Below are 26800 nucleotides of genomic sequence, written 5' to 3' on the forward strand. Positions count from 1 at the left end.
ACAATTCCTTGAGCACTGCTGATCTGCAGGAAGCACCCCTGCTAGGGAAAAGTAGTTCATTTTCCATGGCTTGGATTGGACATGGCTCCTCTGCTGAGATCATCAGCATCGGTGCCAGTGAATTCCAGTGGTGGTTCACTTCATAAAGCCACTACATCTGCCCATCAAAAAGGGAGCTGATGCTCCCGTCTCAAGCCTTTCTCATTCATTGCTCGCCTTCCTACATACTCTCTTAGCTATTCCCTTCTGTGTGTAATTTACATGTTGATCAGTCATAGAACTTAAACCACTTTGTTCCTCATCAGTGAATTTGGGCAGTGTGTGCATCATACCTAGAGTTCCCTGGGCTTTGTGGCACAGGCAGGCTTGCATGTTTTCTCTGGCAAACCAGTTGTGAACACATGGCACTTTCTTTTGAAGAGACAACCTGACTTGCACTGATGCCTCTGACTATTGTTTACAGTACTTGAATTAGCAAGGTTATTTGAATGGCTCCATAATGCCTCACTCTCTGTCTGCTCCAGTTAAAGGACCCTTTGGTTCAGGGTTATGGATTCCTCTCTTCAGGAATTAGTTACTAAGTAAATTGAAGATGTACAGTGATGGGAGCAGTCAGGGGTTGGGGTTTAGCATCTTTACACCACATTATAAAACAACAATTTGGGGATCTTTTTTCATCCTTCTCACAGATTTTTCAGTAGGTGCTTCAGCTGCTGTCTGTCAGCCTTCTACTGTTGCTCACTGTGAAATAGAGGGTGTAGGATGCAAGGCTTGATAGACAATGGCTGGTCAAAATGCAGGCAATGAGTCCAACAAAATCTATGGAATTCTTCTGCAGTACAGCTCCTATCCATCCTCATCTTTGCATGGGGTTGCAGCCCATTGAGACTTCAAATCATAGCATGAAATTCTCCAATTTAAGACTTCATAATTCCTGCTCTTTGGCAACTGATTGTCTGTTGCAGCAATAAAATAAAACCTTTTCTGGAAACCCCTAGGAGTGTGAAGTCATCCAAACACATTGACTAGGTGGAACTGTTGATATATCCTATGTAACATAACAGATCAACACAACTTCAAAGGAAACCATATAGTGAGCACTCTTAAAAACCCACCAAAAGACCTACAGTAGACACATTGCGATAACGAGGGAGAAGGAAAAGGCTGTGAAAGGTTATCAATAGTGCCGATCCCTTTGGTTCTTTTCATTGTTTATTCAGACTGTATAATACAGATGCCAGCCATTGATGGAGAATTCATTCCAGGTTTGTGCATCAGTGGCTAGCTTCTCATGAGTTTGCAAAAGCTACTGAAGCTTCACTTCATGGTTTCTGTAAAGTCATAAAAACCCCGGAATGGGGCTATAAATAGGCTGCAGTTTGCTTTTGCCAGCTAGTAATTAAAACCTAGGGCCAAGGTCTGCCCCCTACAACACAATTGATTTCAATAGAATTGCACTGCTGTAAATGAAGGTGAAATTTACCCATGAAGTTTTATTCACTTAAATTGTTTTCAAAGGTGCTTCAAAAAGCTATCTGGGCCATTACTGCTGCTGTTAGTAATGTGATACTTTGTAATGGTAGCACCCATGAACCCCAGTCAGGTGATGAAGAAGAGCCCTGTGTTTATCTCTCTCACCAACAGAAGTTGGTCCAATAGAAGATATTACCTCATCCACCTTGTCTCTCTACTATCCTGGGACCAACACGGCCACAGCAGTTCTCCTCTAAGAGTGACTATTTTGAGCAATCTGTCTGTCACAAGGCATATTGAAAGAATACTTGCTAGGATTTTTAGCACCAATTCACACTGTAATCCCATGAGCCCCATAATTAATTGATATTGTATGAAGTGTGACAAAGCTCTGTCCTTGCCGCTATGGGTCCCGCGTTTCCTGGCTCACCGTGACCCTCCACGTAACCCTTCTTGCTCTAGAGACAAGGGTCACAGTCTACTGAGCCATTTTCATCATAAGCCAGCGAGGGAGGTGAGGAGAAGTTATCCTTCCTTGCACAGTCTCTGTTGTCTCCCAGCCTCAGTGATTAATCAGGGGGCAAAGCTTGGGGGGGGAGCCCACCCTCTACTCCAGGCTCCAGCCCAGGGACCCTAATAGTATCAGCTATGGTAGCTGACCTTTTAGAAACATGACATGTACAATTCCCTGGGCTACTTCCCCCATAGCAGCCCTCACTTCCTCAAGCTCCAGTTCACCGTTACCTCAGGGCCTCCTTCCTTGTGCCTGATATGGTGTGTACTACTCAGCCTCTCCAACCACACAACTTCTTCCCACAGCTCCTGACATGCACACCCACCTGACTGACTGGGAGGCTTTTAACTAGTTTCAGCCAGCCCCTGATTGGCTTCAGGTGTCCCAATCAACCTAGCCTTCTCCCTGCCTTCTGGAAAGTTCTTAATTGGCCGCAGGTTTCTTAATTGATCTGGAGCAGCTTCCATTTCACTAAACCTGGTACTAGGGATTTGTTTAGCCTGGAGCGAATCCCTCTCTCCCCCACTGCTCTCCCATAGCCTTCTAGCTTGGAGGGAGGTGGGAAGCTGCTACTCCTGCTGCTACTAGGCCCTAAGCTTTCCCTGCTGCTCCAGCTGCTCCCCTGGCTGAGCCAAACACCCCCCCTTCTCTGCTACTTGGCTGCTGGACCCCCCGCTCTCAGGTGCTGCTACTGCTCCAACTGCAGCCCTGGGGGGGGGCTGCTAGCCCACTCCCCAGAGAGCAGGAGTGAGGGACCCCAGCCACTGCTGTTGTGGATACCACCACCACCACCACCTGAGAGGGGTCCTTTCTGCTTGCCTGGAATACCACCGGGAGTTCCTGGAGCTGCTGCTGCTGCTGTGGAGTCTGCTACCTGGAGCTGCTGAAGCCCGAGGAGGAGAAGAAGAGGATCATCTGCCAGTGCGGGAGCACCTAGAGACTTTACAGACCACCATGGAGGGGGCCTAAGACTGAGTAATTTTCAAACTGTGCTCTTGTGGTGGGGGTCTTGACTGTGTTACCAGGGACACAGGGGGTGTGGCGTGGAGCTGCCCCCCAATCCATCTGTGTGTCCCCCCAACCCCCACCACTACTACCACCACCACTGCCCCCTCCACCACCCCCACTGGCTGTATACCATCGGCCTCAGCTCCTGCCTCTGGACTCAGCTGCTTGCTTGGCTTGCCACGCCCTATTTCCACCCTTTGGGCCAGAAGCAGCAGCCAGCTAAAAAAAGACTTGTGCAAGTGCACATGGGCACATGTGCCCCCCCCCCCGGACTGCCTACCCCCCAGCTTTGCCCTTTACTACCTGCCCCATTTGCCACTTGCTTTGCCTCCTCTTTTGCTCCAGCCCCCCTTACTAGCTTCCGTGTGTTTGCCTGCCCCACCCATTTCCTTCTGCAGCCTTTGTTTGTTTGCCCCGCCCCAGCCTCTGAAGCTAGCCCCTTGGTTTCCCTGTTCTACCCCCAGACCGCTTAGCCCCTCGTTCCGTGTGCCCATGCCCCCTCCCATGTGCTTGTGCAATTCCCCATTTTAGTTGCAACCCTCTTCACTGCACCCCCAATGTTGATGTATCCCCCATTACCCTAGTGCATCAAGAGGAGCCGGAAATCCACCTTGTGTCGGTGACTGACCCCAACCCCTGATTGCCCCCGTCCATCCCACCCCTTTTGGCGCCCTCCTCCCCTGCCCGCAGCCTAGCGGGGAGGAGTGGTTGACCTGTTTCCCCTTTTCTCTCCTCCTTCTGGTGTCTCCCCTTCCCTCCCTGCTCATGATGGAGGGGGATGAGATGGGTGGGGCTCCTCCAGCAGCCTGAGCTCCCCCTCCCCCGCCTACCCTTCCGTCACCACCCCAAGCTTCTACCTCCGCTTCCGAACTATCTGCCACCACCCCCGCTGGGGCACAAGCAGCGACGGGCACCGGGGTGACCTCCACTGCTGCCACGACTCTCACCTCCTCAGACTCGGGGGGAGTCCCCCCAGCCGGCGGGAAGGGCCAGGGGAAGAAGAAGGGGAAGGGCCCCGTTAAAAAGACCAGGTGCTCCATGGCAGGGGCTGCCCCGAATGCCCTGGCCCCATCTCCAGTTGGGGCACCCCTCCCCGCTGTTCCCTCCACCAGCTCTGCAGGTGTCCCTCCCCCGGCCCCCAGAGCATACGCCCAGGTAGCGGCAGCCCCCCCGCCTGCCGCTACGTCATCTCTCCAGCCCACCGCCTCCGCTACCATCTATAGCGGTCGGGGCCCCTTTCCCACCATGACCAGGAAGCATGGCATTCGTTGCCTCTTGGTGCCCGCCTCACCCCACGTGGAGACCTATGTGCGGGCGTTGGCGAGGTTGGTGGGGCCCCCGGCCATTGTGGCGGCCTCCAAAATGTATGGCAAGGTCGTCTTCTTCTTAACATCGGAGGCCGCCGCCCAGTAGGCGGTGGAGAAGGGCCTGGCGGTAGGGGGCGTTTTTGTCCCCCTAGAGCCACTAGAGGACCTAGGCGTCCGCCTGGTCCTGACCTCCGTCCCTCCCTTTCTCCCCAATGCCGCCCTGTTACCCGCCCTTTCTACCTTGGGAAAGCCCATCTCTATCATCAGCCCTCTCCCATTGGGCTGCAAAGATCCCGCCCTCCGTCACATCCTCTCGTTCCGCCGGCAAGTGCAGCTTCAACTGCCGCCGGCGGCGCATGACGGAGAGGCACTGGAGGGGTTCTTCCTAGTCCCCTACCAGGGGGCCCGTTACCGGGTGCATTAATCCACGGGGGAGGCCCGGTGCTACCTCTGCCGGGCGATGGGGCACGTCCGGAGGGACTGCCCCCTGGCCCGGGAAGGAGGAGCATCCGGGACCCCCGAGCCCCGGCAGGGCACCGGCCCCGTCATTGCCGACGCCCCTGGCTGCCCGGCGCCCGAAACCGCCCCTCCTCCTTCCCAGTCCACCATTGCTCCCGCTTGGGCCCAAGGGGCACCTCCCCACTATGCCCAGACGAGCGGGAGAGCCCCGCCCCCGCTGTTTGCAATCTGGCAGGGCCTGTGGAGGAGGGTGCGGCAGGGACACCGCCAAGCATGGGAGAGGGCCCGCCCCAAGGGGAATCTTCTCTCCCTTGTGCTGCCCCACCGTTACCCCCTCGAGTCCCTGAGCCATCGCCTCTGCCCCCTGACACAACTCCTACTAGCCAGCTCCTGGATGATGACATGGAGGGCTGGGCCCTAGTCCAGGGGAAGCGGGGCAAGCGGAAGGCTCGAGCTCCGCTCCTCCCATCTGACGCGGAGGCCCCCCGGAAGACCAGGAAGGGGGGCACCGATGCCGAGCCTTCCGCTTTACCCATGGGTGTGTTCCATCCACTAGAGCCGGCTGGGGAAGACGTGGCAGCACTGGGAGGCAGTATCTCCCCTCCACAGGAGTCCCTCCCCTCCAAGACCCCCGAGGCACCATCTGAAACCCCAGTGTGCCCCGAAGTAACCGTCGCGTCAGGTGCCGGCGGAGAGAATCCCGGGGTAGCAGAAAACAATTTCCCGTCTATATATGAGGAGATCGAGGCCCTGGGTCTGACCCCGGTCACCCAGGGGGAGGACGATCCTATGCCAGTGGGCCTCGATCTGGGCGACTTCACTCCAGCCCCCCTTTCCCCATGTTCCCTCCCCCTAACCGCTGCTTCCGCTCCCACCTCCGAGGAGCCCCTGGACTCCTCCATCAACCCAGCTGCAGAGAGCACCCCGCTGAGAGCCGCCGAGCCAGTTGAGGCGACGGCCAGTGCCACGCGGCTGGAACCTGAGCCACCAGGGGCATCCCTCGCTGGTGAGGAGCATTCGACCTCCTTCCCGGGAGAGGGTCCTACAAAAGAGATTCCACCTCCTGATGCCGTGGCTGCCAAATCCACCAGAGAGCTTGCGCCCGGCATCACTGAGAGCCCTCTCCCCGCCCAGACTCTCACCTCTACCCCTGCCCCTGCCCTTATCCCGTCCACCTCTCGAGATGTTATTGCCACCCCTGGGACTGTCTCCTTCCCCTTTCCAACAGATGACTCCCAGGGAGTGGCCTTTGTGTTTACCCGTCCTGACCGACCAGGGGCTGCTATCCTCCCTCCGCTGCCCCCTATCGCCCCAGCATTCAGGTCAACCCATCAGGAGCCCCGTCGGGGGTCCGCACCCTGTCTGCCCGTCTCGGTGGGCCATGGGGCTGTACCAAGGGCCCCGTCGGGGAGTAACCAGTCCATAACCCCAGCCCCCCATGCGCTGTGAGAGGAGTTGCGGGAGTTTCTAGAAGACGTCCGTGGCTCCCGCAACAAAGTACAGCTTGCCCTCTAGTGATGGGGGGACTTTAATCAAATCCTCTGGGCCGCAAGGGCCCTCATGGGGGAGGGTAAAAGGACCAGGAGGCAGGGCGCCACGGCCTACCAGCGGGTCCGCCTCTTCCGTGACTCCTTACCTACGGGGTGGGTCACGCACTGCTGCGCGGCCCGCCGGGAGCCGCGAGCATCCCTGCCAGCGAGGATCCCCCCCAGCCCTCCTCATGGCACCCTTTACCATCGCAACATTGAACACCCGTGGCTGTAGGATGGGTCTCCGCAGTCCCAGGTGCTCTCCTTCCTTCGGGAGAGGAGGTACTCTGTGGTTTTCCTGCAGGAGACCCATACGGATCCGACCGCCGAAGACAGCTGGCGGCTGGACTGGGGGGACAGGGTCTACTTTAGCCACCTCACAGTTCGTACGGCTGGAGTGGTGACCCTGTTCTCCCCCGACCTACGGCGAGCCGTGCTGGCCTTATTGCCGAAGAAGGGGGACCTCCGCGATTTACGAAATTGGCGTCCCGTCTCGCTCCTCAGCACGGACTACAAAGTCGTGGCAAAAGCCATCTCGCTGCGGCTAGGGTCCGTGCTGGCGGACGTGGTCCACTCAGACCAGACCTACACCGTCCCGGGCCACAGCATCTTCGACAACCTATATCTGGTCCGGGACCTATTGGAACTTGGGTGTAGGAATGATCTGTCGTTCGCCCTCCTGTCCTTAGATCAGGAGAAGGCGTTCGACAGGGTGGATCACGGGTATCTCCTGAGCACTCTGCAAGCGTTTGGCTTCGGACCCAGGTTTGTGAGTTTTCTCCGGGTGCTGTACGCCTCCGCAGAGTGTTTGGTCAGGCTCAACTGGACCCTGACCGATCCGGTCAGCTTCGGGCGAGGTGTACGGCAGGGGTGCCCCCTCTCGGGCCAGCTTTATGCTCTGGTGATCGAGCCCTTCCTCTGTCTCCTCCGAAGGAGATTGACAGGGTTGGTGCTGCGGGAGCCGGAGCTGCGGCTGGTCCTGTCGGCGTATGCTGATGATGTGCTCCTCGTGGTCCAGGACCCGGGCGACTTGGTGCGGGTGGAGGCTTGCCAGGCCATCTATTCGGCAGCCTCCTCCACACGGGTCAACTGGGTCAAGAGCTCTGGCTTGGTGGTAGGGGACTGGCGGTAGGCAAGCTCCCTCCCACCCGCGCTTCAGGCCATCCGGTGGAGCACGAGTCCGCTGCTCTATCTGGGCGTTTACCTTTCTGCCACACATCCCTCTCCGCCGGAGAACTGGCAGAATTTAGAGGGCGGGGTGATAGAGTGGCTCCAGAAATGGACAGTACTACTCCGGTGCCTCTCCCTTCGAGGGAGAGCGCTAGTGCTTAATCAACTGGGTCCCTGCAGGGGTTCTTCATCTACCTCTGGAGGAGGGAGGGCAGGGCCTAAAATGTCTGCTCACTCAGGTCCATGTCTTCCGCCTCCAGACCCTGCAGAGGCTCCTTTATGGTGCAGGTAGTCCGGCGTGGAGCATACTGGCGCACGCCTTCCTGCACCGCTTCCGAGGGCTCCAATACGACTGGCAGCTCCTTTATCTCCATCCGAGAGGTCTTCCGCGAGACCTCTCCGGGCTGCCGGTCTTCTACCAGGACTTCCTCCAGACCTGGAAACTCTTTTCAACGACCAGGTCCGTGGCGGCCACTGAGGGGGCAGATCTCCTCGCGGAGCCCCTGCTACACAACCCCCAACTCCGTGTGCAGGTGGCGGAGTCCCGCTCGGTGTGCCAGAGGTTGATCCTGGCAGAGGTCACAAGAGTCGGAGACCTCCTGGACTATGACCGGGGAGACTGGCTGGATCCCCTAACCTTCGCTCAGCGCATGGGGCTTTCCAGACCTTGTACTCCCCGGCACATACTTCAGGAGGTGAAGGCCGCTTTGCCGCCCGCTGCTCGGGTTCATCTCGACCGGGTCCTGCACGAGAGCACGCCCCGCCCACCCGTTACCCCAGGCCCACCGGACCTTTTAATTGGACCCCGGTCTGCTTTCAAACCGCGCCAAGAAAACATCTGTACACGCTCGTGCTCCACACCCTTCAAGCCCGCACCCTCGTGGCCCGCCCCGATACAAAATGGCGGGACCTCCTGCCACCTTTGGAGGGTGAGGAGCCCCGGTGGGCCAGCCTATATTCCACCTTAGTCCCAAGGCCCGCCGGGGATGTCAGTTGGCGGCTCCTTCACAGAGCCGTGAGCACGGGCGTGTACTTGGCACGGTTCACTTCAATCCCAGACACCTGCCCCTTTTGCGGCGTGAGGGATACCCTGGCACATGTCTACCTGGAGTGTGCCAGGCTGCAGCCCCTATTTCGGCTCCTCACCAGTATTTTATTATGTTTTTGGTTGCACTTCTCCCCTCACCTTCTCATTTATGCACTCCCTATCCGTGGCCCCACAAAGTCACGGGATCTCCTGGTCAACCTCCTCCTGGCCCTAGCTAAAATGGCCATCTACAAAACCAGAGTGAGGAGGTTGGCTGATGGAATCTCCTGTGAGTGTGGGGCCTATTTCCGATCCTCGGTCCGTTCACGTATCCGGGCAGAGTTCCTCTGGGCGGCGTCCTCTGACTCCCTTGACGCCTTTGAGGAGCAGTGGGCGCTGTCCGGGGTTCTCTGCTCGGTGTCCCCGTCCGGTTCCCTTCGTTTGACCCTTTGACCGCACTCCTGTCCCTGTTATTTTATTAGTTGTCCCCCGGAATATTTTGGGTATCTAGGTCCTGTGGATCCCCCTAGATCTGGGGGGGATCCTTTAGCGGGGGATCCTTTAGGCTGGGGGGGATCCTTTAGCGGTGGACGGGCTTTGCCCGCCCACTTCCCGGATCCCAATAAGACTATTCTTCCATAGCCATCTGGCCTTGCCCCGTCACAGAAGGAAGCCTGTTTTAGGAAGCTGTTGATCTCTATCTTGGTTGGTGATTTGTGGAATGTTGAGAGGGACCACCTGCTATCATGTTACAAGTGCTGTCGGATTAGCAAGGCTCACTTTGGGATTACACAGTCACCCCGATGTTTCAACAGACCGTGTGGCATTGCTTTCCATCCAAGGAACCCGAGAAGTCTCACCCCTATTATATGCATTTTTAAAATCTTGACTTTAAATGTCTCTCTCTTTCTAGGGCACTTCAGACTTGACACTGAAGTACTGCGTAAGGAGAAAGACTGATTCTATAGACAAGAGGTTTTGTTTTGATATTGAGACGAATGAAAGGTGAGCCAGAGTGACTGCTACTTTCTCTGTTATTGCAGTTTTGAAAATAATTTGCCACTTTTTTGGCGTTTGATGAGGGTGTGTTTGTTCTGAATATCCTAAAATCTGTTTTGTATGGGCAGGAAGATTATGCACCAGGGGGCAGTGCTGTCCTTCCTTGCTACAGGTTTCAGAGTAGCAGCCATGTTAGTCTGTAGCCGCAAAAAGAGCAGGAGTGATTCGTTAGTCTCTAAGGTGCCATAAGTACTCCTGTTCTTCTTCCTTGCTACAATCTTCATGCCTGATCTGAAGTCCATTGAAATCAATGGACATCTTTCTATTAAATTCAGTGGGCTTTCTATGGGGCCTTCTAATAGGGTGAAAGGATGAGCACCTTCTGTGAGAACTTGCAAAAAGAAAAGGAGTACTTGTGGCACCTTAGAGACTAACAAATTTATTAGAGCATAAGCTTTCGTGAGCTACAGCTCACTTCATCGGATGCATTTGGTGGAAAAAAACAGAGGAGAGAACTTGAGGACCCTGAACTCCCATTGTCTTCAACTAGCATCAGGCCCTCGTATTTTTCCATGTATCTTTCCCCCTAATATATATATATATATATTGCCAGTCGTACAGCTGGAGATTCTCTGCATGGGTTATTTTTCACTTTACTCCTTGGGAGTCTGATCCTGTTCCCACTGAACACTCTGGGAGTGCTAATTCATTTCCATGGGAGCAGAATCAGGCCGTAGACGAATGAATGCTGGGATGTCACACAAGTGCTGTGGAAGCCTTCGTATGTACTTAAGCCACAACAAAGGAGAAAAAGTAATCTTCAGTTTAGCGCTATCAGATCCTATTTTAGCAGGGAAGGACATCCTGCTCAAAAATATAAAACAAAAAGCAAACATTTGTCACTCTTTCAGCCTTTGACATTCCCACTTAATTCCAAAATTCAGATTTATTTCTCCCTTTCCTAAATCAATTCTCTTGTGCCTGCACTAATGTTGAATGTTGTTAATTTCGGCATTTGGAGCAGTAGACTGCAAATTATCTTGAACTTTGAAAAGAAGTGACATGAGTAGGGTGAGACTAACTCAAGTAAATTTCAGGGATTGTGAGTTTCTGAGGTTGTGGCAAGCCTGGTGTTTCCGTAGTTTGTGCATATTGGAAAAATGTGGGGTGTAATACTATGCAGTGTTTTCAAATGTATAGCAATGTGCCAAGCCTTTCCATCCTTACTCGGTATGGTAGGGTGTCTTACCTGCATAAAGGTGGAGGAAGACTGAAGGAGTTTAGCCCACTAATAATAATACATAGTTTGATTTAATGACAGTGCCGAAGTTAACATAGGGACATGCTTAGTGACTGTGTCATATCCTCAGCAGTTTGTAGCAGCCACACTTCTCGAACCTCTGGCCAGTTCCTTACCACAGTGATGAGAGATGTGTTGGGGAGGTTTCCCCCAGCACAGGACACTGAGCCAGCATCATATGTTAATGGATAGACTGTACAGTACAATGCTGCGTTTGACAGTATAGCATGACATGAAATAAAGTTGCACACTCAGATTTTCCTTAGGAACCTGTTTCCTGATATATCAGCTAACATCTCACCATGTTAGAATCATTTGTCTTCTGCCTAAGAAATCTACAAATAAGATGGCAATTAGATACGAACACATGGACCAAAATCTACCTTCCGTTACATTGACTCCAGTGGGCTACTAGGGTGTAGCTGGGCAGAATTTGACCCACTGTGTCATGCACCAGAGTCTTTTACCATTTGGCTCACTGGATTTTTCTCTTCGGTGAACTCTGCACAGGGACCTCTGTATCTATAGCATGTTCAGTCATACTAACAGTGCCAGTACCTATTTCTCCCCTGCCCATTTAACTTGTGTCTTTTTCTGCAGTATGGTGCTAGTGAGTGGTGAATAAGGACATAGGAATTTCTCACCTGAAGCTGAGAGGGATCTCTCTGAAGTGCTTGGAGAAAGGGAGAACAGTTAACCTGACTCAGACAAATAATTTTTCAGAAGCCACATGACTTTGCAGTGTTAACAACTGAAAAAACATCAGAAAATATGCTAGGCTAGTAGCTATGAAAACTAGATGGGAGAGAGTATGTCTGGACCCCTTAGGATACATGATTCAGTCACTGCAGATAAATGCACAAATTCATAGTGTGAATTAGATTATTTAGGGACCTGTTTTGCCAGTGTGATCAGTACGTGTATAACTTCCATTTTTTATGATAGACATATGCTTTAGAAATACTATACGTAGATAGATAATTGGAATGATGCGTGTGTTCTGCCTTCCTTAAAGTGCCACCTGCACTCACTCTTGCTGAGTCTTTAAATGGTCTCCAGAAACATAAAACTCTGTAAATTTTGGATGAAATTCCTTTGTGTCTTTTAAAAAAATATCCTTTGCTTTAATTCTCTGGACAGGGCCGGGACTATCACATTGCAAGCACTTTCAGAAGCTAATAGACGATTATGGATGGAGGCCATGGATGGAAAGGAGCCAGTGAGTATTCAAAGAATTGTTGTCTGATTTATAGATGTGCTTTTTAGCAGTGTCCTTTAGTGGTGTAATTTCACACAGATGAAGAGTGTATTGATAGGTCGGTTTTGGAGAACTCACTTTTTTGGGTGTTCTCATGATTGGGTATGTAATGATCAACATCACTATTATTGTGTAGTCCATAACAGAGGTATCAATTTAGCAAGTAGGTATGTACAAATAGATTTCACAGGGTCATTCCAGGGACTGTTACCATATTGCCCTGTCCACTTGTATCCTTTGATGTTTCAGTTCTGCTGTTTATATTGGCATCAGTTGGACCCCATAAAAATGTGACTTGCAGGCATGGGGAACTAGAGCTGAGTCTTCCAGTTTTTCTGTTGCTCAAACAAATAGCTTTCAGGCCTGTATGAAATAATTTTGGTTTTGGCTGCATAATATACTTGCTTGTAAATCTCTTGGCTGAAGTTGTGGCAAGTGTGTGTGAGAGAGAGAGAGAGAGAGACAGACACACACACCAGAGATGTTCCTATACTTTCTGTGTTCCTTCATTGATTTCCTTACTTTAATCCAAGCCCAGCATAAACATTTCTGTTAGACAGAATTGCCTGTAAACAGAACGCTATGTGCAATATAGCAAAATACATTTCTTGCCATTTCTCCATGCTCATTGACTGCTCCTTTTCCCTAAGCAGCCTGGAGTTATCCAATATCTCTGTAAAAAGACTGGCACCTAACACTGTGCTCAGAGACCTGGTGTTGGACAGAGTAACTCAGAGCTGTATTGATGGGGCTGATTGTGTGGAAATTGGAGCATATCAGATGGGCTGCTAGGTGCCGCTTACAGAACCTGCTCACTGCTGTAAAGAAGTGATGCATGTGGGCGTTTAATGTGAAATGCCTGTAATGGCATTTGCCTGGATCCCACACATTGAATTGCATAGGCTGGAAATACATACCCAAAGGAATGACAAGCTAGCAGTAATAATTAGAACTTTGTCCTGGCAAATTCAGGAGCATCTCTGGTTATATCAAGGGCTTTGTTAAAAAATAATCCAGAGTCCCAGACCTGCACTGTTCTAAATGCCCATTGCCTCTTTCCATCCTTCTGAAAAAATGGCTAGTCTTATTGTTAAAGCACCAGACTGGAAGTCGAAAGAAAGTGGTTCTTTCCGACTCTGCCATTAACTGTTTGGGCAAATCATTTTACTTCTCTGTGCTTCTGTTTTTCCATCTCTAAATACCACCCCACCAGCCCCCCAGCAAGGTTGTGAGGCCTAATTCTATAGGTGGTTGAATAATTAATTGTTCTTTAATTATCCTCTGAATTTATACATTTTTCTGGATCATATATCACTCATTAACCAATCCCAATTTTTGTGAATTTAGTTGTTGTTCTCAAAATAATTCATATGAACAAGTTTTAATCTACACAATTGTTTATTTGCAAACTATTCTCATCAACTGTTTGTGCTGTGTGGTTGATCGCCTATGTCACATGATATTGGTTCTACCACATCAATGGTTCTCATCCTTTCCAGACTACTGTACCCTTTCAGGAGTCAGATTTGTCTTGCACACCCTAAATTTCCCCTCACTTAAAAACTACTTGCTCACACAATCAGACATAAAAATACAAAAGTGTCACAGCACACTATTACTGAAAAATTGCTCACTTTATCATTTGTACTATACAATTATAAAATAAATAAATTGGAATATAAATATTGTACTTACATTTCAGTGTACAGTATATAGAGCAGTATGAACAAGTTGTCTGTATGAAATTTTACTACTGACTTCGCTCATGCTTTTTATGTAGCCTGTTGTAAAACTAGGCAAATATCTAGATGAGTTGATGTACCCCCTGAGAGATCTCTGCGTACCCCAGGGTATGCATAACCCTGGTTGAGAACCACTGTATGACATGATGGGCTGACTGAAATTTTCTGAAACAGGAGAATAACAAATAATAAGTAATGTGAAACAGGTAGTGAGCAGCAAAAGCTTGTGTTTCCTGTGTGAATATGGGTGTGTGACTGTGTGCACTCACCTCTCGTGAGCGCCCCCTGTCAGATGGGTGTGAATCTGCGCACTCTCTTTGCGTGGTGCCCCGTCGGCTGTTGCCCTTATCAGGCAGGTCTTCAGTGTCTCAGGCCTCCAGTCAAGGCTCATGCTGTAACCTGTGAACAAACAAACCCCTTCCGGGGCAAAAGGTCCAAGAGAGCCTGTCCCTGTGCCTTTGACAATCTTTTTAGCCCTGTCTCTGGGCTCAGTCCTCAATCCCTTCTGGGCTAGGTTTTAAGTCCCTGTCTGCTTTGGTCTAGAGTAATGCCCCCAGGGCTTTCTCCCTGGAGACTCTTTAAGTCCTGCCCTTCACTTGGTCCTCTAAACAAATCTTATCCCCTCCTTGGGGCTTAGGCCACCCTGCCAGTGGCCGGTGGGGGGACGCAGGCCAACCCATTACTTCAAATCCCAACCCAGGGACCCTATAAATAGCAGCCACATGCTGCTTCCTGTAACAGTTGCTGCTGCCTTTTTCTGGGCCACTTCCCATGTAGCCCCTTCCTCTTCACCCTTACCTCAGGTCTGAAGTTCTTCTTCATGGAATATCAGTGTCAACAGAACCCATTTTCTGGGTCTCCCTTGAACTCCAGCAAAGAACACCCTCCTTGCTCCTCTGGTCCCCACCAGGAACTGATCTGCTTAGGCCCTGCAGCTCCTTTTATCTGAGCCTGTTGAGCTCTGATTGGCTGCTTCTCTGCAGCCTTTTCAGGCAGCCCTGCAGGACCCACCTTTACTGCTCCTTTTCTGCAGTGGGGTATGGTAGGACTGCGAGGCCTCAAAGGGCCCTGGACACCTTGTCACAGGGTGTCCATGTGAAGAATAGCAGTTTCTTTACCCTTCCTGTGGACAAAGAGAAAGCCATTTGTGTGAATATATGCACATATTGAATAATAAGGAGTATGACCATGGTCATATTGGACAGTCGTTCAGAATTCAAGCAATGTCCAGGATTACAGTGTAATTTGTTATTGTACATAAAGGAGTTTTGATCTTCTGTGAGGGAAGGTGCTACAGAAGTGCATGGTATTGTTATTAAAGTACATACATCATGTGATTAGTATAATGGTGAAGAAAGCAATTTATTGATATTCTGTGTAAGTATAATTGTACCTAGCTGCATAGCTTCCAGACCTAATTTTTACTAAGAGACAAACAAAGGATCTTTGTGTTTAGTGTAGGAGGGTATGTCCAAGAGAAACAGGTGCCCCAGTGAAACTAATGGATGCCTACTACACCCTTCTTGAATATAGAGTTGTATATTGTTTAGTACTTTGTTTCTGAGAGAAAAGTATTAAACAATACTGTGTGTCTGTGACTTGCTTTCCCTGGTGTGTGTTTTCCCTGGCTGTATTCTCCTGGGACAGTAATTCTCAACTCACTCCTGGTTTTACTTTCATTTCCCTCTCCTCTTCTTTAGATCTACCACAGTCCCATCACAAAACAGGAAGAAAGTGAGTAATTCATGGTTCTATTCTTCTGAAATATTAAAGATCTGATTTGTATTGTTGTTGTATAATATATTCGTTTGCAAGTGTGCACATCACTGCTGTATGGTGGATGGACTGTATCTCACACCTGCTCACGTGCTCCTTGGTTCCCTCCACTCAGTGAACAAGTGGACCAAAGATCTCTTGGCTCTGCTCGGGGAGGTGATGGCCTCAGGTCTCAGTAAGAGTTGAGGGTGATCAGCACTGTGCAAGATAAGGCCCATAGCTCCCTAAGTAGAGGAGGAATTTGCACTAAATTTCAACCCACCTAATAAAATTCAGGTTCCAAATTTAGAATGGAGTTCTAAATCTTTGAGGTTCAAGTTCTAGTTGGCTCTCACCAAAACTTGAGTTCTGGGCTGCTGTGCAACTTCTTTGATTTTATCCTCTTAGTTGCGATTGAAGTCAGACAAGAATGGCTTTCAAACAAGAATATTTGTTTGTAAAGCACAGGCATTCATTTAGTGAAAACTACACAACATTAACATTAAATTTCTGCTTAAAATATGGTTTCAGTTAACTAGAGAAAAGAGTTCCATGAAACATGAAAAAGTGTCAAAAATGTAAAACAAAAGAATAAAAAGTTTTAGGGGTTTCTTGAAACTCCACACCCATTAGGTTCTCCCATCTCTCCTTATCAGAGCTAGGTTGTGAGTGCTGTCTCTGATGCTGCACGTTTAATAAGTTGAATCTGCACGTGTCCACAGCTCAAGACAGCTGCCTCCAATATCTCAGTACATTGGACTGGAAAACTATGTGGATTTATTACTCAGGTACCCTCAATGAGTACTGAAAAATCTGCATTCTGCCTCTGGGGGCTGACTAGACCAGTCAGTTACTCAGAGCTGGGGAGCACTTTCTTAAACTGCTTTATCTTAATTAGTGTGCAGTTAGGATTGAAGAATCTCCTTCATACATACACCTCAAACCGATCAGTTATCATTGGGCAATGCTGAGGCCCATTCCTTCTAGATCTGTAATACAAATGCAGTTGGATAAACCCTATGTTTTTAATAATTTGGAATCAGGGATATTATCAATTTATACTAAACAGCTCACTGCAATCTAGGCACTGAATCGCTGCTAACATTTGTTTTGGCCCTACCTGGAAGCTGGTCTATCTGAAGTTTCCCGTAAGAATGCTCTGAGCAGGGAGGCTCCTTATGACTGACCTGCTGGCAGGCATGGGGTGTCTGCAGTTAACTGATTCACCCAAGTTCTCCCTAGAGAGTTTATGCCAGGATTAGAGCTGATTCAAATTTTGGGTGTGGAAATTTTTCCCAGAGAACAATACAAATTTGTCAAAACCAATTTTCTTCACATCAAAATGTAGCTTCTCAGGAAATATTTTGGTTTTCCTGCATGAACATTTTGAAACAAGAGTCTTCAGATGTTTGCTTTTGAAAATGAAAAACCATTTTAAGTTGAAACAAAATTTTTTGTTTCATTTCTAAGTGTTGAGTCAAAACCAAAATTTGTAATTGGAATTTGGTTCAAAAACGCCTGCAGCTTTAAAAATAATTGAATGCAGATTTTATTTGTATTATTATTTCTTGCCAGAAAAGCTTGGTTTCCTGACTAGCTCTAACCATTCCTCAGGACAAATTCTGCTTCTGATCTGAAGGGTGATATGCAGAGCCCCATTCCTCTGCCTAATAAAAGCACAGTAAACACTAACATTTGAGAGAAGTTCAAAATATCTGTTTGCCACAGACAGAAAGCTAATTCACTGTAAGAAGCCATTGATCACTCACATAAACACGTATGTGGCCTTATCCTGTGACCCTTAATTACACAAGTAATCCTACTGAAGTCAGGGGAAGAATTAGTGAGTAAAGGTCATCCATTTGAGTAAAGTTGCAGGACTAAGTCCTGTAAGGAACTAAGGGGCCTGATTCAGTGCCCATTGAAGTAAATGGAAAGAGTCTGGTTCACTTCAGTGGGGTTTGGATTAGCCCAAAGCAAACTAGTTTTCCACCTGTCTGCTGTTTAGAAGTCTCCAAGGAAGACCCTGTGATATCCTATTGGTTAATCAGTGGGGAGAAAAACCTGCCTTCTCCTTAATCTATATGGTATCTAAGTAGAATCCTGTCAATTTCTGCAATCTAACAAAGTAGATAAAGAATACGTGGAAGTTTGTGTTCCTTTGATGTGACAGAGGTTGGACTGCAGATTTTGCTGTACTCCAGAAGCCACAGATCAGCTCTTGACAGGCAGAAATTCATGTGTGGTTGAACTCTCCAAATTACAGTTTTATTAAAAAATTCAAAAGCCTACTGTTAAAGCAATTTCAAGAGGGGAAAAAAGGACAACAAGTGGAGATGAACAATTCCTGACCAGATTCTTAAAAATCTAGATGTGCTTTTGCACAAGTACCCTCACAATGTATACATGCAAATCCCTGAATGTATATGCAGCAGGTAGGCTACATGCATACACAGACCCTGACTTGCACCCACACAGCAAGGTGTTTGCATACTAAATTGTGCCTGTGCACTTATTTGTGTGTGGATTTGAAAATGCAGCCCCTAAAAATGTAGCAAACTTGTTGCAAGGTGTAATGCCTGCAGTGACTTGACACCTCTTTGGGCTTTCCATCAGTAATTGCATGTTGACATTCTGGCACCTAACTTTGCTTCCCTTTGTTTGAAATAGTGGAGTTGAATGAGGTTGGCTTCAAGTTTGTAAGGAAATGCATCAATGCAGTAGAGACCAAAGGTAAGATCTCAGTACTGCATCTGGAAACTATTTGCTTTTTTGGTATTTACTTTCTTGAATGGCATTTGATTACGCTGTGATTTTGCTAATACATAGCAACGGGATCTAAAAATCATAGAATCATAGAAATGTAGGGCTGGAAGAGACATTAAGAAGTCAACAAGGCCAGCCCCCTTTGCTGAGGCAGGACCATCCCTGACAGATGTTTGTCCAATCTGTTCTTACAAACCTCCAGTGAATGGGATTCCACAACCTTCTTTTGGAAGCCTATTCCAGAGCTTAACTACTCTTATAGTTAGAAAGTTTTTCCTAATATCCAATCTAAATCTCTCTTGCTGCAGATTAAGCCCATTACTTCTTGTCCTACCTTGGATAGATATGGAGAACAATTGATCACAGTCCTTTTTGTAACAGCCATTAACATATTTGAAAACTGTTATCAAGTTCCTCCTCAGTCTTCTTTTCTCAAGACTAAACATGCCTAGTTTTTTAACCTTTCCTCATAGGTTATATTTTCTAAACCTTTTATCAGAGACTCGCGTCACAGGATAAAGAATGTGCCTACAAATACAATAGAAACCTTACACCCTATTAGAAGATTTGCAGGAGCAAATTCTAGTCAAGGTTGAGTTCTAACTTTCATTTTGTTTTCACTCACTTGTGATGTTTCAGCCCCAAAAGAAAATTTCTGAGAAATTCACATGTTTGGAAGCAGGCCAAAGGTGAATAGGTTACAAAATATTTCAGGCAATTTTGAGTTTGGGGACTATCTTAAAGAATTATTCAGATTTGTTTTGTGAAAAGCATACTATGTGGGGTGAGATTTTCAAAGCATTCTGTAGGATTTTAACCACACAACTCCCTCTACAATGAATGAGAGTCATGATAGATCTTCCACGCTGCTCTGAAAATTCCAGCCATGCTAAATAACCGCCAACTTCCTTAAAAGCATAAGTAGAGCTGTGCAAATAATGTAAACACATTTCCAAATATTAGTCCAGACTTTAAAAGAATTTGCTTTGACTGTAGTCACTTTCTGTGACTTTTCTAGCAAACTAGTTTACTGATAAAAAATGTTGAGAGAGGTAAATAGCAGGGTCCCGATGCTGTTCAACATACTCCATAAATGATCTGGAAAAAGGGGTAAGCAATGAGGTGGCAAAGTTTGCAGATGATACAAAACTACTCAAGATAGTTAAGTCCAAAGCTGACTGCAAAGAGTTCCAAAGAGATCTCACAAAACTGGGTGACTGGGCAACAAAATGGCAGATGAAATTCATTGTTGATGAATGCAAAATAATGCACATTGGAAAACATAATCCCAACTATACATAAAATTATGGAGTCTAATTTATCTGTTGCCACTCATGAAAGAGATCTTGGAGTCCTCATGGGAAGTTCTCTGAAAACATCTGCTCAATGTGCAGCAGCAGTCGAAAAAGCTAGCAATGTTAGAACAATTAGAAAAGGGATAGATAATATGGCAGATAACATCATAATGCCACTGTATAAATCTGTGATATTCCCACACCTTGAATACTGTGTGCAGTTCTGGTCACCCCATCTCAAAAAAGATATATTAGAATTGGCAAAAGCACAGAGAAGGGCCACAAAAATGATTAGGAACCGCTTCATATGAGGAGAGATTAAAAAGACTGGGATTGTTCAATTTAGGAAAGAGATGGGAGGAAAAAGATAGAGCTCTATAAAATCATGAGTGGTGTGGAGAAAGTGAATAAGGAGGTGTTATTTATACCTTCACATAACACAAGAACCAAAGGTCATCCAATGAAATTAATAGGCAGCAGGTTAAAAACAAACGTAAGGAAGTACTACTTTACACAATACACAGTCAACTTGTGGAGCTCCTTGCCAGGGGATGTGAACACCAAAAGCATAACTAAGTTAAAGAAAAAGAATTACATAAAGTCATGGAGGATAGATCCATCAGTGGATGTTAGCCAAGATGGTCAGGGTTGCAAGCCTATGCTTTGGTTGTCCCTAAACCTCTGGCTGCCAGAAACTAGGACTGGACAACAGGGGATGGATCATTCAATAAATTGGCCTGTTCTGTTCATTAACCTCTGAAACATCTGGCACCAGCCACTGTCAGAAGACAGGATACTGGGCTAGATGGACTATTGGTCTGACCCAGTATGGCCGTTTTTATGTTCTTAATGTTTCCAGAAATAGCAGATTTTAAGCAAATTATTGCAGAATTTTCCAAAAGAGAATTTCAGATTTGTGATTGAGAGTGATCATCCCTGAAATCTAATTCTCACAGTGGCACTGATCTAGTCAAAGAACAGAAATATACTTTTTGTGTCCAGTCAGAACAGCTCCCATTTAGAATACTGAATATTTGCAATCAATTGTTCAGTTATTAGCTACTGAACAAGAACTGTGTGCAGAAGTTATTTGGTGAATCATTTTGCCTAACAAAGTCCAGGTTAACATGAGGTATTCATGGATAATTTTTAAAAAATGATTTCTTCTTCATTGTTCACTCGGCTCTTCACCGAAGTGCTGTCAATCTGTTGCAGGCCTGGGGACAGCCTGTGATATTTTTACTACACTAGGTGGCACTGTTTAACATCTACAACTGTGAAAGGACACTTGATTAATTCTTTTCTTCGTTCTTCTGCGCAGGGATCACTACTGAGGGAGTGTACCGAACCGTTGGCAGTAATATTCAGGTGCAGAAGTTGCTGAATGCCTTCTTTGGTAAGAATAACCAGTTCTTGGATGACTGGACTGTAATTTTTTTGTACTGTAAGGCAAGACAAGGAGGACTGGATTCCACAGTGAAATGCTGTCATATTTAGCATCCCCTCTGCTCTTGCCCTTCTTTCCAGGCTGCTGGTCTTCTCCACCAGTCTTTCTGATGTGTTCTTTCCCTTCTTTTCTGACTTTCTTCTTCAACCTAGTTTCTCGTCTCTCCCCTTAAGCTAAAACATTGCCAATTTTATCTGCGTTTTCAAACTAAGAAGCAAAGGGTATCGAGATAACAGTAACGTGGAAGTGGAGTCCTGTAGAGTGCAAATAGATCCCAAAACAGAGAGACCATTGCTAATTGCCAAACAGACTCTCTTCCCCCATAGATGATAAGTCCTGATTCTCATTTACATGAAGGTCCCTTTACTCCTCTCTGGCAGTGTAAATGGGCCTTAGAGGAAATGAGAATTAGATCAAAGGGCTGAGTCTCCCGCTCTTTACATCAGTTTTATACATCCACTAACCATTGTTAGCACAAACAAAATAACTGCCCCTCCCACAGAACGCCACCCCAAAACATCCTCCACATCCTCAGACAAATCTGAGTAAACAGAGAATACTCGCAGCATGCCGTGAAAGTCAACAACACGGGGCTGTGTTTGGCTGGAAATGGAGAATGCACTCCAGAGTCAAGGGCTCAGCTCTGGGGATGTCCTGGTTCCTGACCCTGATGTACAAACTGGTGGACAGTCAGTTCAAGCATTGTAGGACAGATGTGGAGATAAGATAGCCAAGATCCAAACCATTCTGGATGGCTTGTCTGGCAGGAAAGACTAGATAAAGCTGGAGCACAAGACAAGGGGAGTGTTCCTGATGAATATCCACCTGACCAGCATGTAAGCCTCTGACCGCTGCCCCCTGAGTAGGTACCTAAAATAAATGCACTATTCAAAGGCTGGTATTATTTTTATTTTTATTGAAACAATGGACTGTTTGTTATATCCTCACCTGGTCATACTGGATTTCCATACAGTTGGAACATCAGATACATCTAGTCACACTTTCCTGATAATTTATGAGGTAGGATGAAACTTTTAAATATCTCATGATTTCCGGCATCCCAATAAATAGTTCCATGCTTTTTCATTCCAAACTCTGGTGGTGGTTTCTCATTTGTAAATTTACATTGGTTTGATTGACCACTTTGTTCTCAATCTTTGTACAGAAATCCTCATTTTGGTCAGAGTGGAAAATCCAGCAGCAATAACTAAGAGTGGCGAGCCATTTTGAATTTCTCACCCAGCCCTGTTTCTTGTTTAACATAAGTCATGTAACTCGTATCTCCTTCCCTGCCTTCCCCAAAACCAAATCCCTAATCTTATGGTGCCAGAAAAGTGTTGTGGGTGTCCAGTTAACCTTGGCATGAGCAAAGTGTACTTTAGTCCTTTCTGCTCTTCATTACCCTACATGTTTCTGCCTACATGTAGATTCCATGCAGAGGAATTTTTCAGGGAAGCCCAAAGGGGAAGTAACTAGAAGTAATGGGGTGAAACTGAGCAAATGAAATTTTAAGTAGAACATGAGGAAATTTATCCTAACACTGAAGTTTGGTAGAATGTTTAGTTTTAAAGGACTTAAGCAATGGGGCTTCCACCACTTCCCTTTAGAGCAATGGTGGGCAACCTGTGGCCTGCGCCAGGCCTGCGCTGCTTCCCACAGCTCCCATTGGCTGGGAACGGTGAACCATGGCCACTGGGAGCTGCGGGTGGCCATGCAAATGTAAACAAGTGGTCTGGTGGCCCGCCAGCGGATTATCCTTGCGGGCCACAGGTTGCCCACCACTGCTTTAAAGGATAGACCACAAAGCTGTGGAGAACACACAGTAAAGAATAATCCTTCATTGGCTGGGGGAATGGACCTAGGATGCAATAATTAAGGCTTTTTCACCTTTGATCTTGGAGACTCCTACTAGAAGTGATTATCTTTGTTAGTTTCATGATGGTTTTGACCATTCTAACACCACATTCTTATCCTTCCTCCTCCTCCCTCTCTAATTTTAAGTACACCATCCTCCTGCTCAACTCAAGAAACGAGATAACTAATGTGTGTTAGCTATCCCATTGTAGTTTTACAAGGGTGGATAAAAATCAATGATTTAAAAAAATCAAAAAAATCTGATATTTTTTAAAATTTAAATCGGATTTTTAATTTAAATCAGATTTTTTTGATAAAATGCTTTTTGAGGAAAAAACCTGTCTAAAGGTAGTTTTAATTAAGATACATTATAGCTCAAAGATATCTCATCATGGAATAGGGATTATAAATTCTAATTCTAAAGTATAAGACAATATATTCATGTAATGTTTAAGAAAAGTTTTGTAAATTAGTTCCAATAGTTCATGGATTAGGGACCCAATTTTATGAGGTTCCAGGGGCTTCTGTATAGATTATTTAGGTTAATTTTTCTATCTACCCAATAGGACTCAGTCTAGAAGATACCATCAGAGATGCTTAGTTTTGCAGTTCTCAAACTGGATTTGTATCTCCAGAGATAACATGCTCGTTAACAGCAAAAATATTTTAAAATAAATAAGTAATATAGAGAGGTAGGAAATAACAGACCTCAACCCTATTGTCCCTCTGCAAATTTGTTTACACTGTCAATCCCTTACCTCTCTCTAAAAGTGCAAAGTTACAAAAAGTGCAATGAATAGAAGGTTGTTGGGGGCAGAATAGATCTGGACAAAGAGAAGAAGTCTGAACAAAAGTGAAATCGTTTGAGCAGCATATTCCAAAAGTCTTGAGGTCTTTCTGAGTGTAGCTTTCATTGATTTGAGATCTACCATACCATTCTCTCGCTAGAAAGGAAAACCTATAATTGCAGCAGGCCGTAAAAGAGACCCAGTTTGAAAACATTTTTAATGAAGTTCCTCTACCTGTGAGTAAGACAGGCATGCGTGCAAAATGCAAACAATGCAACCAAGAAATGCAAGGCCTGGTTGCCCGAATGAAACAACATCATGAGAAGTGTTCCTTCTCAGGAGGAAGCTGTGTTGAAGATGATGAAAGGAACATGTCTGAACCTGCAGGATCTTCAGGTTGGTAAACTTTTTTATTTCATACTTCTTTCTTAAGGACTGCCTGTCTTCCTTCTGGACTATTCTTGAATTCTCATGTTTGAGCAAAAAATATAGTTGTTACTCTATGGTACTATCATTTTAGATGCAGTTGTGATAAAAAAATAAATAGCTAAAATAGGCAGATCTTCCTTTTACAATTTCACCTTCAAAGTAGTACTGAGTTTCAGTGAATGCAGTGAGTAATACTAAATGAGCAGTATGGTAATAATAATTAAATAACTGCATTGACTTACTTTGTTTAGGAGAATCCATCCTCAACATACAGGATTCTGAAGACTATCCACCTTCAAGATCACCGTCATTTTCTATAGTTTCAGAGTTATCTGCCAATGATAATGTTTCAGTCACATCATGTATGTCATGTAGCCACAGTATATCACTTGTAGCAAAAAGAAAAAAAAACTCCATCATCCAGAAACAACCATAGATAAGTTTGTGATAAGAACCAGCAGATTACAAAAAGAGGTAATTGATGAAAAAATTTCCCAGTTTGTTTATGCAACAGACTCTCCTTTCCATATGATTGAGAACCCACACTTCTTTAACATGGTTCAGTTATTAAGACCAGGATACAGTCCACCCAACAGAGCAGATTTCGTAGGTAAATTGCTGGATAAAGTGTATGAAAGAGAAATTGAGCAGAGTGCAAAAGGTCTAGAGGGTAAAACTGTTAACCTGAGTCTTGATGGGTGGAGCAATGTCCACAATGATCCTGTTGTATGTGCTTGTGTGACAACAGAAGAAGGGATTGTCTTCCTTACAGAAACAACTGATACATCAGGAAATGCACACACAGCAGAATACTTACAAGAAGTAGCAGTAAAAGCTATAACAAACTTTGGGGAAAAAATTCAAATGTCTAGTATGCAGCTTGGTCACAGACAATGCTGCAAATGTATTCAAGATGAGAAGAAATTATTTAGAAGACAGTGAAGAAAGTCCCAAGCTAACAACATACGGTTGCAGTGCTCATTTGATGCACCTCCTAGCCAAAGACTTCAGTGTTCCAGAAATAAAGGATAATATTGTTGAAATTGCAAAATACTTCCGTAACAACCACTTTGCAGCATCTGCTCTGAAAAAAGTGGGAGGAACTAAGCTAACTCTCCCACAAGACGTGCGATGGAATTCGGTAGTGAACTATTTTGAGCACTAGATCAAGAACTGGCCTAATCTGATGACAGTTTGTGAACAAAATTGTGAAAAAATAGATGGTACTGTCACAGCCAATGTTCTCAACATTGGGCTTAAGAGAAATGTTGAATACATGCTGAGTACCCTGAAGCCAATTTCTGTAGCCTTAAACAAAATGCAGGGAAATAGCTGTTTTATTGCTGATGCTCTTGAAATTTGGAAGGAACTGAATGAGATCTTAAAAGAGAAATATGCATTGACAGAGTTAAATTACAAGCATTAAAAAAACGAATGGGACAAGCACTACCTCCAGTTCATTTTCTTGCAGATATTCTCAGTACTCGGTACCAGGGTCAAACCTTAACTGCCAAAGAGGAGGAGTGCATGGCTATGGCATGCACATCCAGCAATCATCCCTCCATAATGCCAACTATAATATACTTCAGAGCTAAGGGTGAACCACTCAAGAAATATTTGTTTGCTGATGATGTTTTAAAGAAAGTCACACCAGTGAACTGGTGGAAATCACTTAAGCACTTGGATTCAGAGACTGTTGAAGTGATCATCTCACTTTTAACAGCAAGAGCTTCTTCTGCCAGTGAAGAAAGAATATTTTCTTCCTTTGGCCTAATTCATTCCAAATTGAGAAATCGTTTGGGACCTGAAAAAGCAGGAAAGCTTGTTTTTCTTTTCCAGATTATGAACAGGAAAATGAAGGTGAAGACTACTGAGTTAGCTGCAGAAGCCAATCTTTTAAATTTCTCATGTTGACCTGGCTGACATAGTCAATTTAATGTTTGTTTGTTTGTTTTTAAAAAAATTAATTTAACTATTTTAGTTAAAAACAATTTTAACAAAAACAAACCTGATTTTAAAAAACTTGAATGTTTAGCTAAATTCAAAAATTCATATGCTTGTTTTGTTAAAATATTATATGTTTGCTGTTGAAGAAAGAAATCCAGAATACGTAACATTGTTGTTTTAGTTAATTAAAACAATTTAAATGTCTGTCTGGTGATGTTCTCCTCCTAATACAGCATGTCAAGAAAATCCTCCAACTATTAATGATTAACCTGTTGAATTGGAGATATTCACCTCCCAATGACTTCATAAATATCTGCTTCAATTACCTTTGGTAAAGGAAATAAACAATCATTCATTTTCTGATATATCTGTAAAACTAATCTGAAAAGTTTTCAAAATAAATCACTTTAAAAATGTATAGTGTGTACCTTCTAAAAACAAAACCTACATCCCTCTCTGAGTTGTGAACATGTATTAAGGTTATAACAATCAGCAAGAATGTACCTTTATATAGAAATCCATGATTAAATCGAGTCTACCTGACTAGTGATTTAAATCATGATTTAAATCAATTTGATTTAAATCAAATTCACCCTGAATTTTACGACAGGTACAGGGCTGGGCCATACCTTGCTACATCTGGGGAAACACTGTCAGTGCTTATCTCCACTTAGGACTCTACAGTGCAATAAACATTGCAAGTTAGCTGTCTCATTGTAAAAAACCAAACAAG

At 45.8% G+C, this 26800-nt stretch overlaps 1 protein-coding gene across 6 annotated transcripts in view; it reads left to right on the forward strand.

The window, feature by feature from the left end:
* Nucleotides 1-26800, forward strand: part of OPHN1 (oligophrenin 1) — a 133221-nt gene that overhangs the window by 85021 nt on the left and 21400 nt on the right. For all 6 annotated transcript variants that reach the window (XM_038416333.2, XM_038416332.2, XM_043492032.1 and 3 more), the window contains 5 exons: nt 9401-9492; nt 11927-12005; nt 15487-15520; nt 18212-18274; nt 20924-20998. In XM_038416333.2, the coding sequence (XP_038272261.1) occupies nt 9401-9492; nt 11927-12005; nt 15487-15520; nt 18212-18274; nt 20924-20998 (343 nt within the window). The remainder of the gene's footprint in view (nt 1-9400; nt 9493-11926; nt 12006-15486; nt 15521-18211; nt 18275-20923; nt 20999-26800) is intronic.

Source organism: Dermochelys coriacea, chromosome 9, assembly GCF_009764565.3.
Source record: "Dermochelys coriacea isolate rDerCor1 chromosome 9, rDerCor1.pri.v4, whole genome shotgun sequence".
In the NCBI taxonomy this organism is placed as follows: domain Eukaryota; kingdom Metazoa; phylum Chordata; order Testudines; family Dermochelyidae; genus Dermochelys; species Dermochelys coriacea.